At 40.7% G+C, this 19,277-nt stretch overlaps 1 protein-coding gene across 5 annotated transcripts in view; it reads left to right on the forward strand.

Annotated features, from left to right (window-relative positions):
• Positions 1-2,840: 2,840 nt before the first annotated feature.
• The window catches only part of BIRC6 (baculoviral IAP repeat containing 6), a 179,454-nt gene continuing 163,017 nt past the window's right edge, over positions 2,841-19,277 (forward strand). For all 5 annotated transcript variants that reach the window (XM_069010018.1, XM_069010020.1, XM_069010022.1 and 2 more), the window contains exons 1-2: positions 2,841-3,149; positions 18,436-18,617. In XM_069010018.1, coding sequence (XP_068866119.1) covers positions 2,915-3,149; positions 18,436-18,617 — 417 coding nt within the window. In that variant the 5' untranslated portion in view covers positions 2,841-2,914. The remainder of the gene's footprint in view (positions 3,150-18,435; positions 18,618-19,277) is intronic.

Here is a 19,277-nt window from a genome sequence, read left to right on the forward strand (position 1 = left end):
TTCCTGTGTACTGTGTTGATTGCTTATATAATGGTCCTTATGGTAATATTTCTTCACAAGGGAAGTCCACTGAAGTTCACTTTGCATGGGACTAATATAGGCATTTGCAATCTTCAGTATTTAGTATCAACACATAGCTCTGAAGTTTCTTTTTTTTTTTCTGGTAACAGAAAAAAAAGCATTTCCAGTGCTCTGCCCCCTGCCCTTTTTTTATTGCTACAAATAATCAGCCATGACAAGGTAATAGCAAGGGCTGTCTTTGATCCCTCATGGACATATTTCCATAGCAGAACTGGAGCTTTTCAGCTTTTTAGACTGTGTAACTAGCCATCTTGGGAACTTATTTTTACCAGTCATTACTGATGCAAAATACATAATTAAATTCCAACTCTCCCACAAACCTTTAGCTCATTCAGTCAGCTTTCCTGGCTGATGCTTGTGTTGGTTTTAAATGGAACTACTTGAAGTTAGTGCTGGACATAAACTGTAGTGTAATACTTGAGCTTGTAATATATAAAAAGAGAAAAATTAGTAGAGTGATTGACATTTCACCTGATTTTTGACTTCTGAAGAAGTTGTGGTGGAATTAATGCAAAGTGGTACTAAATCAATTTATACCAGCAGCAGCTTATTTCTTACCTACAAGTGTTTTGAGAGCATTCATACCACATTCTCAAAAGAAAAAGGAAGTTACAGTGTATTTAAAAAAAGCATATTAGCTTTGGAATCTTGCATGATAATCTGGTTTTTACCTCTTCTTTTCATGACTTATATTTCTTTTTTTTAACAGGAATATCCAACTATTGTTAAAAGTCTCCACCCAGCCCCTGTGAATACGTTTAACTTCATCCCCACAAAGGTGAAGGGCAAGAACACTTTTAGGTTACTAGGCTGTCGGAGAGCTTCAAGCTTAGTTCCTCCTTCCATAGTTGTTCATAAGGTGTTCTGTGCATCTGAACTATGAATATTGACAGGATGCAAGAATGTTCTATTGAGTCTCCAGATGCCTCCCTTTCTAGTAATGTTCTGTAAAATTTATAGTTGCAATTTTAACTGTTCCTTTCCACAGACTTGGCACATGTGTAATATGCAATGTAGATATGCACTTAACATAGTACATATTTTGTACACAATTGCAGATTTGCACCTTTTAATCTTAGTATCTTTAGGGTCACTTTTTGCATATGTTGTGCAAGAAACATACAAACAGCTCTCAAATGATTCTGATAGTTTGTAATAACTTTGCATTCAACAAACTCATATTTTTAGATGAGGTATGTGTAAATACAAGATGTATTTTATAAAAATTTTGAATTAAACTTGTTTACAGAACATATGAAGCTCATTTATATTTACTGACTTAATACTGAATAATTAATATTGATGCATTAAGACACGTCCATGTTCCTGTGCATGCCACCAATATATGGATGCTATACATAGCACCAATAGCTTTGAGGCTATAAATAAGTTTTTCTGATAATCAACACACTACTTCAGTCTGTCAAAATGGTAACTTAGGCAATTTTTTTGCTAGATGGATGTGCTTAAGATGCATTTGGCATACCTCATTTCGGCATGGTGACATGGGTATCACCCCTTGGTGAGACATGCATTTTGGATGATCTCCAGAGAGCAGCTAGATACGTACTTGTCTTGTTTCCTCCTCTACCCATCAGACATACTCTGCTGTTTATCAGAAAAATTATGCTTACTTGAAAAGTTTATTAAATCCATTGTTGAGACAACATACAGCTGGAGATCTGCTGTAATTTTATCATTATCCTTATCCTTACTGGTGTTTAATGTTTTGCTTGAAGTACTACTTAATAAGAAGCTTAAAAGCGGCTTATTTTGCTCTCAGGACAGTTTTGATTAGCCTGGGTGGCACACATACCCATGTGGGTTTGGTTTGATTTCCTTATTTTTTTCTTCACACATTGTATTTCTTAAAAAATTTCCCTGCTAGAGCAGCCTGCGCTAATTTGGGTCCTTCTAATAAAAGTATTTTGTAGAAAACTTTATACTTGAAAATTAGCTTAAAGACCATCAGTAGCCTAAAAGCTTTGTGAAATATTTAACTCGTCATTTGGATAAAATAAAGCCTGTGGCACATAAAGTAATGCGTACAGGTAGGCTGAGCTATACAAATTGAATTGTTATTTTAGTGGGTGAAAAAGGGAAATCCCAACTAAGTACAAGATGTTTTATTAAACTCATGTCATTTTTGAGGCACTGCTTCAGAGCAAAATGCTGTCGTGGGTGCAATGGCTCCGTGCTCCCCGCCCGGGACCAGGGACACCTTTTCCAAGGGCAGCGTGCGTTCCTCGACGGAGCCGCGGCAGAGGCTCTGTGGCTTTGTCACTCCGTACCGGCGCTGAGGCCACTTACACTGAGGCTCTCTCGCACCGCTCGGGTTCAGAAGCAGAACCAGTGTCGGAGCCGGGGTATGAAACACAAATCCCCGCTCCGGTTTCCCCGAGGCGGGGGGCGGCGAACTCGCTTGCCCGCTTATGAGCCAGCTTTTGTCCGAAGCGGTAACGACACGGCAGCGGCGAGGGCCGGGAACGCCGCGCTGGGGCTGCGGCCGGAGCAGAGCCAGGGCCGTGTGGGCGCGCGGGGGGCGCGGGGAGCGCGGTGGGCAGTGCGCACGCGCGCGCAGCGGGGAGCAGCGCGGCCCCGCCCCCGCCCCGCCCCTCGCGGAGCCGCTGCTCGCCCCCGCCCCCCGCCGGGCCGCCGCTGCTCGGTTCCGCATCCGGCGCGGTTGTGTCACTTCCCGCTCACGCGGGCGCTCTCCCTTTCCCCCTCTCCCCGGACCCGGATGGTGACTGGCGGCGGCGGCTCCAGGGACTGTCAGTGAGCGGCTCTCCCCGGGCCTCTTGTCCTGAGGGCGGCGGCGGCGGCGGCCGCGAAGATGGCTGCGGCGGCCTCCTGCTCCTCGGCGGCGGCGGCGGCGGGGCCCGGTCCCGGTCCGGGCTCCTGCGAGTGGCTGCTGCTGCGGGACGGCTGCCTGCGCTGCGACGCCGACGGGCTCTGCAGCCTGTGCTACCACCCGGCGCTCAACGCCATCCTGGCCGTGACCGCGCGCGGCGCCATCAAAGTCATCGACGGCACCTCGGGGGCCACGCTGCAGGCGTCGGCGCTCGGCGGTGAGCGGGGAGCGGGGCCGCCGCGGAACAGGTGTCGTGGCGGGCCAGGGCAGCCTCGGGAAGGAGCGCCCGCCCTCGGCTCGGGCCCTTGGTGCCGGGAGGTCCCCCGGCTCTTTGTCACCCCTTTTTGTTCTTCTGGCCTGAACGGCCTCCCCTGCCCGGGGAGGTGGTGGAGTCGCCGTCCCTGGAGATGCTTATGGAGAGACTGGACCTGGCATTGAGTGCCATGGTCTAGTTGACATGGTGGTGTTTGGTCGTAGTGGACTCAGTGAATCTCAGAGGTCTTTTCCAACCTAACTGAGGCTGTGATTCTGTGTTCCTACTCTTTGTGGCAGAGATACTCATGTAGACAGCGCCGAGGCGTTTTATTTCTGTAAAACATATTGGCATCGTTACTAAAAGATTAAATGGGGATGGAAGGCTGCGATGTATAGGGTTGTATTTTTTAGTTTGGGTTTTGCAGGTGGTGTTGTGGATCACGTAACGTTGAACCTTCCAAAGATTTAGAAGCAGCATGTTAGGCAGGACGGGCATAGCTCTAGTTCTTATTGATATGTGATACTGTATTAATTTATTTATTGAGCCTTGCTCTGTTTTTTTAAGAAGGTTTACTGCTTAAAAGTGTCATTTGTTCTATGGCTTAAAACTATTTAAGATCAGAATCCTTCATGAAGTTAGTTGGTGATATGGTTTTGTATGTATTTGGATAGTTCCTCAGGCTGTTGACTGTCTTGGCTGTCTCTGGCGGCAGTAACCATATCCCTGCTATTATGTTCAGGAGGCATGATTGTGTACTGGCTTTGTGGAGGGTTAGACTGTAGCATCTCCAAAACTATGAAGCAACTTCATTTGTTGATCATTAGTGTTTTTGCACTGTTAGTAAACTGGCTGCTCTGTAGAAAAAGATCCATATGCCATTAACAGTTTTTGTTCCTTGTTCATTAATGGCTTTTAAATTGTGGCACTTGTCAGAGTATTGGTGGTGGGTAGGGTTGTCTCCTTGTGAGTCCCGCCCTTGGAATAGAAAGATAGGTTTCTTACCAGTTGTGTACATCCATGTTCAGGTTCTCCTTGCAGTTTTGTCATGCTAAGAAGATGTTGCTTTGCTGAGTGGTGGTGGTGAAAGGTTGTTTGTTGCCTGAACATGGTACAGTAATGCCAAGAAGTGCATGGGAATGCCATAGCTTAGGCAGTATGTACACTTTCACCTTGAAAACCAGTAACTGTATTGCAATGTCAAACTGAAGAGTACAGGACAAAAATTGCTGATTTCCTTTCATAACTCAAAGTTGATACATTGTATGTAAAGGTTAAGCGTTTGGGACAATTGAAAAAAAAAAAAGGTCTGTGGAATTATTAAGAAGGTGTCAACTGCTTTTGTTGTCAATTGCTTGCATGGAGAATTAGGGTCTCGTGTGATCTTTCCTGCATTGTTGAGGATTCAGATCGCTCTGCTTCTGTTATTCCCTTCTACCATGTTGTCTCCTAAAGTGCTTTTTTTATTAATAACTTTCTTTTCTTCAAGCTATTGCAGGAATTTTATAATCGCTTTTAAGTTGCAGATGAAGAGGGCATAAATAGAGAACTTAATTTGTAATTGGCTGTCGGTGTAGGAGATGTTTAATTCTCAGATACAGAAAAGGAAGTGAACTGTAAATCAAAGTGATTCTACACTTTGCTGTGATAGAATCCTTGGAAAAGAATTTGACTCAGTATTCAAAATGCTAATGGCAATTCTCCCCTAAATAGTAACTATTTGAAAATAACATATTGCTTTGCTTCTGCTACGTACATTCAGTCATGTATACTTCCTTTAGTGTCAGTCTTCTCTGTGACAGCATGGCTGTAAAAGATGGGTTCTACTCCTCCTCACATAAAACAACAGAATTGCTTGCAATCTTCCCAAATTTTATCTGTGCAGTAGAGCTGATGATTATATTACTGGAAAAAAAATGATAACCTTAGTTTAGTTTGAAGAAACTTCAGATGAATTTTGTTACAGATTTAAACTGGCATGCCTGTCAGAAATCTGGTTCATCTCAGTGGTTGGTGTCTGTTGCGGCTATTAGCAATGCTGTTCACTCTTGTTCTCTTTCTCTTCCTCCCGTCTTTGGGAGGAGAAGGAGAAGGGAATTTAGCTGCTCTCTGATGTCTGCCTGCACTGTACAGCATGAGCTCTTTTAATGTAAGATAGTAGTAGTTGGACACTCAGACCTGTAGACCAACTCTGCCCCTGCTCCCTCCCCTGCCATAAATGACAGGTCAAAGGATATTGTTGCTTCAGGGACTTCTGGTGCTATAACTAAAAATAGAGTCTCTAGGAATTAAAACTGCTTCTCCTGGGAGACTGCTTGTCCTCCTTGGTAATTGAGGCTGCAGGTCTTCTGCCTTGCCAAAAGATTTATGTTGGACAGAAATGCTGTTGCTTGTTACCCAAAGAAAAACAAAGTGTAGCTGGCCTCTCTCTAGAAAGCAGAGCCAGGAAAAGAATCTCCTGTCAAGGCGGGATAGGGGAGAAAAAGAAACACCACCAAGCCTCAGTGTGTTTTGTATTTGCAGTCACAGTTCACTGCGGAAATATATATTAAGCTTTGAGCTCATTCTCTGTGAAAAGATTGAACCTGTGGAATGCTGAATGTGGTAGAGCAGTGGAGGCTGCCTTCATTAGAACAGAAATGCAGATTGCTCTTCGGTGTGTAAAAGAGCAAGGCAAGATATTCACAGCCAAAAGACAGTTCAGTTATAGATCGGGTCCAGACACTAGGATGTGGTCTGTGTGCTTCAGTTCCTCATGTGAATATCATTGATCTAATGTATGTGGTGATCCAGGGATTGTTCTGAGCCCAGTCTGTAGGAATTCAGTGTGGATTATGGTTATTATTATACCATGTCGAATATTCAGCAGCTCTGTCTCTTGAAAGTGTGTAATCATCTTTAATCTGTTTCCAGTATGAGCCCTGTAGACCTATTCAAGAGGACCAGGTGATCATTTGCAACAGCCCAGAGCGCTGTAGTGCATAAAAGTAGGGGGAAAATCAGGTGACACTAACATTAAGCTCTGTCTTACCCGGTCACAAGGTTGTTCTTTCTATTCTGTCAAGACTGTTGCATGCACACTGTGCATTTCAGAGAACCAGACTGGGAGTGCAAGGAGAATTCTTGTAATTTCTGGATGTTCCGCATTTCTGTTTATTTGCTAGTAGTGGTTAGTCAGGACTACTTTTGAATCTGTCGTGCAAGTCTATCAAGTACTTTATTTTCCCTCTTAGATATTTAAATATTTCTGTGGTTTCAGTTTCAAGTTGAACACTGGTAGCCAAAAAGCATAAATGAGCAATCTCCAAATACAGCACTAAAGATGAGTCTTTTCCTGGGCCTCAAAAGAAGCAAACCAAAACAGCCAGCCAAAAAAACCCCCTGAAGAATCTAAACAAACTTCCACAATAGTCTTGAGTGACTCTTTTAGTGTTCACAGAGGTGTTTGATTTATCAGTTCCTTCTATTTACAAATAAAAAAACTGCCTGAACTGGGAGAGTGCTGTGATTCCCAGAGAAGCTTGGGCAGGATTAGAATAAGAAACTAAAATGTACTGTCAGATGGACAGTGACCATCTTGAATGTTCCAGCAGGTATTTCTAGATTAGTTTGGTGTAGCAGTAACTTCAGAGCCTCTTTCGCTAAAATGCAGTGTTTTGTAGCTAAGGCCTTCTAAATTACTGTAGAGGCCCTAACAGGAATCAAAATACAGACTTCTGAATCTGTAGGGGAAGGATCTGTTCTTGGTACGTATATACCAGTTCCTGCAGGGGAAACAGAGATTCTGTGTTATCATCAGAGGCCCTCAAGGGCTCTTCCTTTGTCAGAAGAATTTAGAAGTAAATAGATCCCAGCCCAGGAGGCTCACCTGTGCCAGCAAGTTCAACACCACTGCATTCCTGTCAGAGTTCCCTTTTGGGAAGTCTTGTTTTTCTTTAGCTGTCTAACTTCAAATTATAGTGGCTTGGAAATCTCTCAAGGGGTATCCAGCTCTGTTTCTTTCTGATTCTTTTCCATGTGATGCAGAAGGCAAAACAAGAGGAGAAGATTCTTTTTTTGCAACTTGGAAGTCATAGAGGGAATTTACGCTTCTTGTAATAATCTTTAAGGAGAAACTGTTGGGATACTGTCATCCAATTCTACACTTGACTTATTTGAAGACACCATCAACAGTTTCAGCTGTTTGAAGCTCACTTGTAGTACTGCTCAAGTTCTCCTTCGTTCCTCAAAATTGGGGCGAGTTTCTTCCATCTTTTTGTTTCTTACATTCTTCTGTTCCATTATGAAACAAAGACAATAATGAAGCCCCTTGCTCTTAATACAGAATTTCTCATCACATAGAGAATATTGTCAAATCTAGTGATCTGCTGCAGCATACCTTGGATTTGAGCATACTTGGGTGACTGCTAATCTGGGTGAAATACTTTTTAAAGTGATAATTTCATTGATTTATATGATCTTAAGATCGTTCATGAGGTGCCTTAAGCATTTGAGAAAACAGAATAGGAGAACTCTTAGATTTGGGTTCAGTGTTTTATACTAGCAAAGACTCTAGGCTGCTGTGAGCTCCATTTGTCTGCTACCTTAATCAGAGTATGTCAGATATCCCTTCTTACTTACCAAGCGTCTTGCCAGACTGTCAAGATGCTGTTAATTGGTATTTCCAAGCTCTGTTGAAGCACATCTGGATTATCTTCTGCAGAAGCTACAATAGAGTAAAATTAGAGATCTTTTCTTTTCACATGGCTTTAAAGGGATGTTTGCATGTGTATATTTCATGCAGGGATTCAGAAGTTATAACAGGCAGCAATGCAGGCAATATGTTATGTTGCCATGCATGATCACAAAACATTTTTTCATTTTATTGACAGATCATTCATATCTGGACCGATGGATTCATGGCTGTCATTGCAACAGCAGTGCAATATTAAAGGTTGCAGAATGCTTTAATGTCAGATAATCGGAAATTTCCTACACCTCTGCATATGAACCTTGAAAAAAGGTCTTCTGCAGGAAGATAAATCCTGAAATGCTTTGTAGTGACCTGGAGAGGAAACACTGTGTTGGGATTTGTATCAGCGATTTGAACTTTGACCTCCTGCCCTAATTGTCTCACAGGTAGTTAAAGCATTTCTCATTGATATGGAGGTTTCTCAGGGAAAAAAACTGACTTTCACCTCAGTGCTGATTATTATGCAATTTTGGTCAAGACAGCTTTTAATATGTCTATGTGATAAGCCCTTCAGCTCAGATCCCGGTTATGTTGTTTACCGTGTTGTGTAAGATGTAGAAGAAACTTGGCAGAAATGTATTCCGACAGGTAACTGATAGTTCAAGTCCACAACATTATGGATAAAAGCAGGTGAATCTCTGTTGGACTTAAAGTAATGAAAGCATGGAGAAGGCTTTTACTGATTGCCCAACCTTAGTAATCTTTAAAAGCCTGATCTTTTACTATTCTGAACATCCTGGTTATCAGTGGTTTGGATCTAGCATACTGTCTTGTCCTAGAGTTGGTCCTTTCTGGCAGCCCACCATAATGTTAGCTGGCCCAGTAGAACCACTTTCTGAGACTTCAGTTACACTGTTTATAATTATGTTTTTGTGGTTGTTGTTGCACTGGTATCCATAACTTAAGTGAAATAGAACATCTAAAGTTTTATAAGACAGAATATAAGAAAAATCTGTCCTAGATGAAGATTCACTTTAATTCTTTTTTAATAATGATTAGTTCTGATTGTTTTGGTATGGTGTTGATCTGTTATTTCAGTTTTTCTTTCCAAGTTACTTTCAAATCAGGAAACAAAGCTGTCCATCCTTGTTTTTATAAGCATTCTTTAATTTTCCCTGAACAGTGTGACGTATTTCAAAAGTGTTTCTTAGGCTATCTTGAAGATGGAAGTAAGGCTTGCAATCATGTGGACTCATGGACCTTTGAGTGTATCAGACTGTCCCAGGTCATGTTGCGAGATAGCTTGTTGCATGTTGTCTGTTCCAGTGGGATCAGTAACTTCTCACCATTTTTTAAAAATTTGTAAATAAAAAATTTACACATTGGTCAGTTCACTTTCCTGATGGCTCTTAAGTGATGCCACAGTATTGCTTTCTGCTGTTAGAAAGCTGTCCTTTAAATAGTTAATGCTCTCTTAATTGCACCGACTGCTTGCAGTCACCAGATGAGTGCTTGTCACCAAGTAGAGGTTTCAAGAAAGAGAAGCTATTGCTCTGAGTTCTTTCATTTTTGAAGTACACATGAATACTAACACTTGCAAGTCCTTTGCTGCCTTGTCTTTGGGAAGAGTATCAAGGTTTGGTAAGGACCCAGTGTACGCTGCTAGTGAAAAAGTAGACAGAAAGTCTGCAGAACATTTATTTTGAAGATTCCTGTGCATGTTGGGGAAAGAGCACTCCACAGATGAAGATGATAGACAATAAACATTGTGCATAACAAGTTTAAAAGTGTAAAATTATGGAAATAATAACTTATCTGTCACATCAATATAAACAGTATTGTGTTTAAAATTTTCTTGAGGTATTTGCTAGAGCCATTCAGTGAGTATTGATAACCTTTTAGTGTGTGATTTAAGAGGGACTTTGCTTAAGGTGTCTTGAAAATTGGTAGCATTAGTGAAGACATCCAATCACAAGTGCTGGTTAATGAAGGCTTGCATAGCGTACGGTCTGTCAGCAGTTCTTCAGTCCCCTGTACAGTTTCGGAAGGAAAAGCTGTTTGATCCACTGCACTTCCCTGATCTGACTGAGCATGAAGCAATCAGGATCTCATCACTGCAGTTGGCAGCTGTAGAACAGTTTGGTAAACTCTGTTTATTGGGCAACAGGCTACAAAGATTTGTGAAAAACTCCGTATTGAAAGGAAGAGCTGGGAGGGTGAAGGGTGGGACTGAGAACTATGATGGAGTGCCTGAATGACAATGGGGAAAGGGTTAGGCAGCTGGGAAGATGGCAGTGAAGACTGGAAATGAGTGTTTAATTGGACAGCAAGAAGGCACTGTGGCTAATGTGGAGAAATGCTGTGGTAGACTTGGCTGACCTGTCTTCTGCAGGATCCTAGATTTATGTTGTGATGTAAATGATATGTAACACTGCTTGATAAACTTTTTTTAATAGTGGATTTTTCCTGTTCAGTTTCCTATAGCGTTTGTGAGTCAGAAGTCATAAGACCAGCATTTTCCAGTAAATAATCTCAGGTTCCCTACCCGTGCCATAATGAGAAAGGAAAAGTCCTTATTCTGAATCTGTGGAGGAACCTGCTTCCCAGTACCTGCAGAAGGCATCTGGCAAGGCCAGGCTTGAGGTAGCTTTTCTGAATGTCCCTCTTTAGTGACAGAACTCAGGTTTAACTTAAGTGATCACCATGTTGAAATACTCTTATGCTGAAAATAAGTGTTTAAAATATACAAGGCCTTTTAATTTTGCCAGCTTCTCTGAAGAATTTGAAAAGACATCCTAAAGAATAGTTTCACTTTTAAATATAAATTAAACGCGCATGAATCTAGTCTGTTCTACTTCAGCTTCCCTGTGTAGAAGTAATTAGTAGGAGATTGTGAGAATGCATTTAATAAACTTGAAATACTCATAAGAATTTAGTGGAGTGTTAGCCTGGGGTACTGGGGTCTGAACTAACTCATAATGCCAGAATGAGATTTTGGAGTTGTGCTAGGAATATGAAATACCATCTTAATGCTCAGTAGTTGCTGTATAAGCAAATGCTAGAGAAGTTGTCAAGAACTCAGCTAATAATATGTCCATTTCAATGTCTCTATGTGTGCTGTATTTCTGTCTCAAAAAGCGTGTAACAGAACTAGAAACTTAAGGTGTGGACTGTTTTATGTAAGTGAAACAGTATTCAGTCTGAAAAAGATGATGGGGATGATTTGGAATGGGGAGGTAGGAGAGTGAGAGCATGTGAATAGTGAAAATTGGGAGTTGGTTATTCAAGTACAGGAATGGAGGGCATCCAAGAAGTAACTGTGTGAAATAGTAAAATATGGAGTTCCTGGCTGCAGGGCATTGTGGATGCTATATGTTTGTGGAATTACAACACTGTTGGACAAAGTGATAGAAGAAAAACCTATCAAAGCTCACTATAATAACCGAAATCCCTTTTGGCACAGAAGGTCCCTAAGCACTGGGGCTGGGAGTGTTACAGGAAAGAACCATTGTGTAGATTACCTTTCTTAAATTCTTCACTAGCCACTTGGTTTAGACCACTGTCTTGGACAAAATGTGCTGCTATGAGCATTGTTCTCTGATCCACTGTGGCTGCTTCTCTGTTCAGTACTTTTTTTTTAAGTAATGTCCAAAAGAGAAAGATAGGTAGTAACTCAGCAGTCTAAAATAGCTTTTGAACTACTGCTGCAGTAATGGAAAACTGCTTTTAGATTTTCTCCTAAACCTTTTTTTCTGCAGGCTAAACAAGCCCAGTCATCTTAGTGTTTCCCCACATGTTGTATGTTCCAGCCCTCTAACTTCTTAGTACCCCCCTTCATGGGACTCTCACATATGTCCTGATATCTCAGGTGGAGGAGCAAAGATGGAAGTGGTATTCTGGATGTGGGCTTATTGCTGATTAGAGGAGACTGATCTTTTCCTGTGGTTCCCTCTATGGTAACTTGCTGCGAGGATGCATTGCTGCCTCATGTTCTGCCTGTGCATCAGGATCCCCAAGTTCTTTCTGTTGGGTTGCCACCCAGACAATTGGTCCTCAGCTTCTCTTGATGTATGGGGTTATATTCCATTCTGGGTGTAACACTTTGCATTTGTCTTCATTGAACAGCAGGAGATCAGTGTTGAGCCATTCCTCTGTCTTTTTGAGATCCTTGTAAAAGGCAGCCCTGCCGTTTAATGCATCAGTTGCCCTCAGTCATCTTCTGTTGGTGTCATCCGTAGTCTAAATAAAGGGGCAGCCTGTCCCACCATCCAAGCCATTGCTGAAGGTAGTGAACCATATATCAAGCTTTGTTGAATGCCATTCATAACTGGTTGCCAGCTAGGTGTTGTATCCTTAATGACTAACTTTGCACGTGACAATGTTTTTCACTTGTCTTATAACCCACCCATCTGCTTTTGAGAACTTGCTGCTTCTCCCAGCATGACGTCTTGGAATCTCCTTACAATATTGGGGCTTGGAAGGGGGAGAAGCTAAACCATTTCCTGCCAGACAGTCTCGGGAGTTCAAAAAGTGCCATATGTGAAGATGTTTTCTCCTGTTGCAGAGACTGCAAGATACATAATGGGTGAACTCAGATGCCACTTTAGGGACCAAAAGAGGAACTGGTAGTAAAATTTCATCTGGCAAAGTTTCTTTGTTGTGAAATGCTGTGATGGGACTAGCACTTGAAGAACGGGAACTTCCTGTTACTGAGCTGTGAAGTGTTCCTTGCCTGCGTCTGATTCTGGGTGGAAGCTGTGGAATCTGTCTGTCTGTACTTTTTGAAAGACAACTTTCCTGAATTTTTTTCATCATCTTTCACTTTAAGAAAAATTTTGAGGAAGAATGTGCCCTCTGTGAGGTGTTTGCAGAAGAATTGTAGAGACTTACATTTTCACGGTTTACCAGGGCTTGCAGGAAGGATTCTAGAATGCCTTGTGAAATCTCTCCTAGTTTGTTCTTGGGATAACGGCGTAAAGCTCTGTGAGCAGCTGTGTTCTGTACATACAAGGTGGCAGTGATGTCAGATACATGGAGATCTGAAACCACACAAAGAGCACGGGCACAAAGAGCTCACCAGTGTCTGCCTGCTGATTCACTCTCATTTTGAGTCTGTAGAGTGGAAGAAGACTCTGTGCCTGCAAAGTGAGTGAGATACGAACTGTCATGATCTCAGTGGGGTTTTGTTTATGTTCTGAAACCTTTTAAGTGTTAGTGTTAGTTTCTGTTAGTAGTTGCTTGAGCAGACACATCTAGTTAATATTCATGTGGCAGTCTCCAGTGCTTTGGCCCAGATAACACATCTTCCTATTAATAAGGATTATTAAAACCAGCTATCATATAATGAAACTGATGCTGAAGCAACTCTGTCCTGCTTGTTGCCAAAAGAGAAGATGAACTTTAGATCACGTGTCTTGTTTTTTATTAACTAAATCCAGTTTTGGCAAATAAGTTTGAGTTTGAGGGCACTTGTATTTGTCTCCTTCAATATTCTTGCTGTTTGGAGAACATTTTTAGTTTTCTTTCCTGCTTTAGCTCTAGTGTGTTTTTTCTTTATTCAGTCATTTTGGACAGCTCTTCCAGGTGATGTGGCAGATGAAGTTGTGTGTATATAGTGAAGTCTAAAAGAGAAAATGTTGCTTGTGTATACCTGGTTTAAGCTATTTATGTAACTTGTCTAAAATAGGAACTTGAACTTGTGTTCATTTTACAGTTTCCTTTCTATCCTTTCCTCAAGTTTGAGTGTGTTTTTGTTTTGGGGAAAGGAGGGGCTCATGGAGTGCTTTTGTGATGGCAGCAGACTGCTTTGGTGAGGTGGTATTTAGTGGAAATAAGGGGCTGGGCCTGGACCTGGAAGATAAAACTACACTGTGGAAGTACCCACGGGGGAAGAGAAGAGGAGGAACAAGGGAGAATCTCTAACTGATAAATTCAGTAATTAGGAGCAGTCATGGCCTGATTTGGCCATGCCTTAGACAGCTTCTTGTTATGGTGTTCCCAAGTGCTCATAACCACCATGTCTTTGTTTCATTTGGGAGGCACTGATGTGAAATAATTTGGAGACAACTTTATTTTCAGACCAGCCTTGCAATGATTTACTCTTTATCCTCTTTTGTGTGACCCCATTGCAGCTTGTTCGTAGTTGTGATTTTCTGTAGTATTAGTTCAAAATAGACTCCTGCAAATACAGCAAGTTAAGACAGCAAGGTGAACTTTAAGACAAGAGTTTTCTTCTTTTTTTATTTGTACTGCAGAACTTCCTCAAACTGCAAGTGTTCTGATACGCTTGCCTTGGCAGATGTGTTGCTTAGCTAGCATATAATTAGGTGTTATACTTGCTAACTTTCAGTTGGTTTTGTAATCACATGAAGTGGTAGCAATAGGAAAGGCACCTGCCTTGTAGCAAGTGAGGACAACTGATATCTAAAGTTTTTTAATCCGAGGTACATGTGAAAAATGTATGAGAAGTAGCTGAGTGAGGTTCTAGCAGGAAGTGTTTTTGTCTCAAATGGAAAGGATAGTTTTGCTGTTCACTAACATGGCCTTTTCTTGAGTTTTGGATTCTCTTTAAGTAGTTTGATGCTCAAAATCTTATGGTACAAAATAAATGGAATAGATGGAGCTTTTGATCTCCTGAAACTTCATTCATTTGTTTTTTCCATGCTTGCAGTATTTTGAAAGGAGTACTGAGATACTGTTTAGATATTTTAGTTTAAATTGAAAATACAGAAACCAGTATTGGTGCACATAATGTATCGGCTCTGCTGGGCTAATGGGATTTCTGTTTCTCCAAAAATGTTACTTTAATTCTTAATTTAAAGACCTAGTGGCATCCATAGATCAAAGTTATGAATGTTCCTTTAGATGTTTGATTGGACTTGGATCTTTGCATTATGGAATTAGTGCTATGATGCATGTGTTTACCACTCTCACTTTATAGCTGCAGGTAAGTGTTAGTTTACTGTAATTTAGAACCTATTGGAGGGGCTTTCTTGCTCTGTACTGGGAGCTTCTAGTCAAGAAAATTACTGACTTCGGTATGTTTTAGTACCATTCCTGGCTAGCAATTTTCTAGGTGAATTAACTTTTTTTCGATACCACAAAAGATAAAGGTGTTACTGCCCGCATTAATCTACATCTCTTCATGATGGTGGCCAAGCATTTTCAGGTGACAGCCACTTCTCTTAAGCTCTATAGCTTTGAGGCTGAATCTATCTTTAACAGAGAGATGGAGACAAACTTTTTTGTTGTTCTGCTCCTTGAAATGCAAGGCTAATTGTCTAATTGGTTTGGTTCATCTTAATGCCCACAGGCAAAGGGGCACGACAGATGCTGCTTGGACTGGTATGAATTCCCCAAACAAGTTTGTTTTCTGTAATAGTCTCATAGGTCAGATTTTGATCACAGGAAATTGCTGGTCGCTGTTCTCTTATTGTTTGAAACAAAGAAGGTGGAGGTGATGAAATGTTCCTTTTCTTAGGTTCTTAATTTCTGCAGTCTGATGTTTGTTTGGTTTTAAGTTTTTATGTTGCTAGTTCTAATGTTGTAATAGATGACATACCACAATGTAATATGCTATTGGATTTGCACTTCTAGCTTGCTAGCAGCCTGCCAGGTTTCCTCGTAGGAACTGACAAAAGGTTTAATGACTTCTTCGTGAGTTGCTTTGTTTTTAATCCTAAGCAGATAGGCTGGAGATACTGGGAGAAGCTATGATTCACTTATGCCAAGACTGAAAATCAAAATCATTAGAAACTTTGAATGACTGCTTCTTTTCCTACCACCCAAAATAAATTACAGCCGAAGAAATTTCAGCTAAAATGAGAGTAACAGTTGGGTTTTGATGATCTGCCTTAAGTAATTTAGTGATTTTACATGAAACTTTTGAGCTGTCGTTTGTGAAGATGCAGATCACTATTTATTGCTAGTAAACTTAGTCCAGCTGGACAGGCAGGACATAATGCTAGAGTGGCACCAGTATGTTTTTCAAAGGGTATTGGCAGAGTCCTTTGGCAGATTGTAAAATATTGATCCTGAGTTAGAAAGGACACTTCTAACAATGCTTTGAGGATGATTTAACTTTTCTAGACATAACTTCTAGGTTACTACTCCTGTAGTGGTGACTTCTAAATTTTTTGGTTTCCTGGTTCTCAATCTATTATTATAATCATATGATCAGCCATATGTAGACTGTGTTATAGTATGTGACTAGTATTAGAATCATCTTGAAATGTGTTTCGTGTACTTTTAAAATTAAACTCCTGTTAGCAAAAAAGCTTCTCAGCAACTCAGAGGCTATTCAGTGTAAACTAGTCAGTTACAGAATGTGTTTCTCTGGGTTTTGGAACAATACTAAATATTGATCAAATCATTTCCTTGAAACTCCATCGACTTAGGCTAAGGGAGCTTGTTTTGTTTTTATGTGCCTCAAATAAAATAAAACCAGCAACTGTAAATAATTTCTAGAGAGAATTTGGCCAATCTTTCTGTCAATGTAACCAACCATTAGCCAGCACAGGGAAAATCACAGCTGGTAGGCAATATATTTCTTGTTCTGTAGTTACAACGTCTTCTTTTGTTTTGTAATGGAGTAAAAATACTATGTTACCTGCCTCGTTAGTAATATTCATTGGCTTCTAAAGATTTGGACCATTTACTCAATGGATGTTAGCAGTTTGCTGCGTTAGACATGAGATTTCATTAACATCACTACAGAAATGATAAAGTAAGAATGGTCTAGCCTGGAAAGCCACAATGACTGGGGCTCCTACACACTGCTGAACTCCTAGTCACAGGGCATGAGCATACTCCTGTGCTTGACAGGAAATAAGGAAAGTGCAAAAGAAAGTGTTCATGGTGTTGGCACTGCCAGAAAGGGTGAGCTGCTTTTCCCATTTTTTCTGGGAGGGAGAAGGAGAGAAGTGATAGGATAAAGAAAGTGTCCTGTAGTGATCCATCCCTTGGATCACACTGTACAGTCTGCACACACCATCATGCTGAGGTTTCTAGTCTAGTGCATCGGATACCATTCAGTTTATTTGCATAATAGTTTCCAGTACATTGTTGAAACTTATAAAGATATTAAAACATGTATTTGAATTTTTGTCAAAACTGTTACTTTCCTGTAGAATGATTTACTTCCTTGCCTGCAGCTGTGTTGGCTGTAGAAAGTCTTGTGTGAAGAACTCCAGTGTATTGGCAAAAACACAGTTTGAAATTAGTTGATTTGCCATTCAGAGAAACCTTTTTTGGTGAGCAGAGACCAACGACTTCATAACTATCAAGTGATTCCGGACTCTCAAAGCGTTTCTGACTGCTATATCAGTGATTACAGTTGCAGTATACTTAATGCAGGCAAGGGCATACGTCCTTTGTTTTGCGAGTATATGAGTCATTGTTTCCAAAATCTTGGTGGGAAGGGCAGCTGACAACTGTTCTTGACCTGCATTTTCAAAAAGAGGATACCACAAATGTAATATGGTCAGATTCATGTGCCCTATATTTCCAGGAGTTTTAATTTCCATTTAACTCTATCAAAGTGTGAAGATGACAGAATTATGTAGGTGTCCTTACCTGGATGTTTTACTGTATGCTAGCTACCAAAATGGTGATTTTTAAATTATTTATAATAAAAACAGTATCCAGTGCCTGAGGAAAGAGGAGAACATGGACAGGACATGACTAATGCAAAATTTAATGAAACTCCTGTTCCTGTGCAACAGGAAGCCATCTATGTTGACGATCCAGCATTTTCAGCTGCCATTGGAGAATGTGTCCCTATATTTATAGCACACACAGTCCGCTTCTGGAGTGGCAGCTTACACTGTCTGTGATTGAAAGCAGTTTACCTTCTATGCAGGTAGCATTTTACATGAATTACATTTGGTTCTGCAGTCAAGCCAGCTTTAGACGTGTAATAGTGTTGAGTAACATTAAACATTTTGGGGGTAATATCCATTGCCACAACCTTTCCTTATTTATTTGCTGACAGTCTTCCTCTACCTTCACCAAACTTCTCAAACCTGTTACTGACATCACATGTGCAGCACAGAGCAGAAATTAGCTGTTGTAGTGTCTCAAGGAACACACACACATTGGTACATGTTGCATGCTGTACTTAGTTTTGAGAAGCTTAACTATTGTTTTGCTGGATGAAATGGTGTTTATAAATCTTAATGGTAATTTAGCAATTTTGTCTCAGTGATCATGCTGATTTGTACAATTTAGTTCTTATTATTGACTGTCAGCTAGTATCAAGTATACCAGGCATCTGCATTAAGCTTGAAAACACTAGTTTTGGTCTCCTGGTAGGAGGAGGACTTCAAGTAATGACTTCCACTGTAGGAATAAAATGGTTGTAGTTATTGATGGGATGCACAGATTTTGGTAGTTTGTTTTTTAATGTAGGAAATATAAAAGCTTGGTGAAAGTTGTGGTAGCTAAAATGCTAGGTTTTGATCATCTCAAGAAGTAAAGATTTTGCCAAAGTGTTACATTACTTTCCAAAAAAGAAATTAGAGGTCTTTTCTATAAAAGCATTTTTCTAATTAGATCTTGCATTTGTCTTTCCCTTTATAGCTAAACCAGGTGGACGGGTGAAATGCCAGTATATTTCTGCTGTGGATAAAGTGATCTTTGTGGACGATTACGCAGTAGGATGTAGGAAAGATCTCAATGGTATCTTACTGTTAGACACAGCTCTGCAAACGCCTGTTTCAAAACAAGATGACGTGGTTCAGCTTGAATTGCCGGTTACAGAGGTAAGATTGGGGGGAACAAAAAGAGGTATGTAAATACCTGTGTCAGAAGTACTGAAACCAGATATTTGTCTCTGGGTTTCTAGAGTGACATTAACACCATGTAATGGAAAAGTTTCTTAGTTATTACCTGTCATAGGGCTGTAGCTTTTCACAGTTACCTGTATCTCAAACAAATAAGAGCATGCCTCAAGACCACATTATTTCAGATGGAAGAACTTTTTAGTGACCACAGATAAGAACTCACTTCCCCACCTTTGTCAGTGCTTGTGTATGGAATCTATATGCACTTCTAGGAATCAGTCTGGGCTGTTAGGTATCCCTGATTATGTTGTTGTTTCAGGGAAAGAAAGACAAAATCAGGTAATACAGTGTTTCTTCATGTGAAGAATTAGTGCTGGAATCTTAAGTTTTCTAGCAAGGCCAGCTGGCCTAACAGAAGACTTTTTTCTGTGCAAACCTGGCTTCCCTTTTATGTTTGGATCAGCTGTAACACAGTACTTCGTACTTTGAGCATTTAGTATCACTTTAAGAGAAGCTAATGTAGGCATTTCTGCTTAGAGTGTAATGCTTAAGATTTTGTTGCATTTGTTTATCCTCAGCATTGATGTAGATTATTTATGTGTTCCTGAAGTATTGAATAACAGGTGCTTCCTATGAATC

This window comes from Aphelocoma coerulescens, chromosome 3, assembly GCF_041296385.1.
Source record: "Aphelocoma coerulescens isolate FSJ_1873_10779 chromosome 3, UR_Acoe_1.0, whole genome shotgun sequence".
In the NCBI taxonomy this organism is placed as follows: Eukaryota; Metazoa; Chordata; class Aves; order Passeriformes; family Corvidae; genus Aphelocoma; species Aphelocoma coerulescens.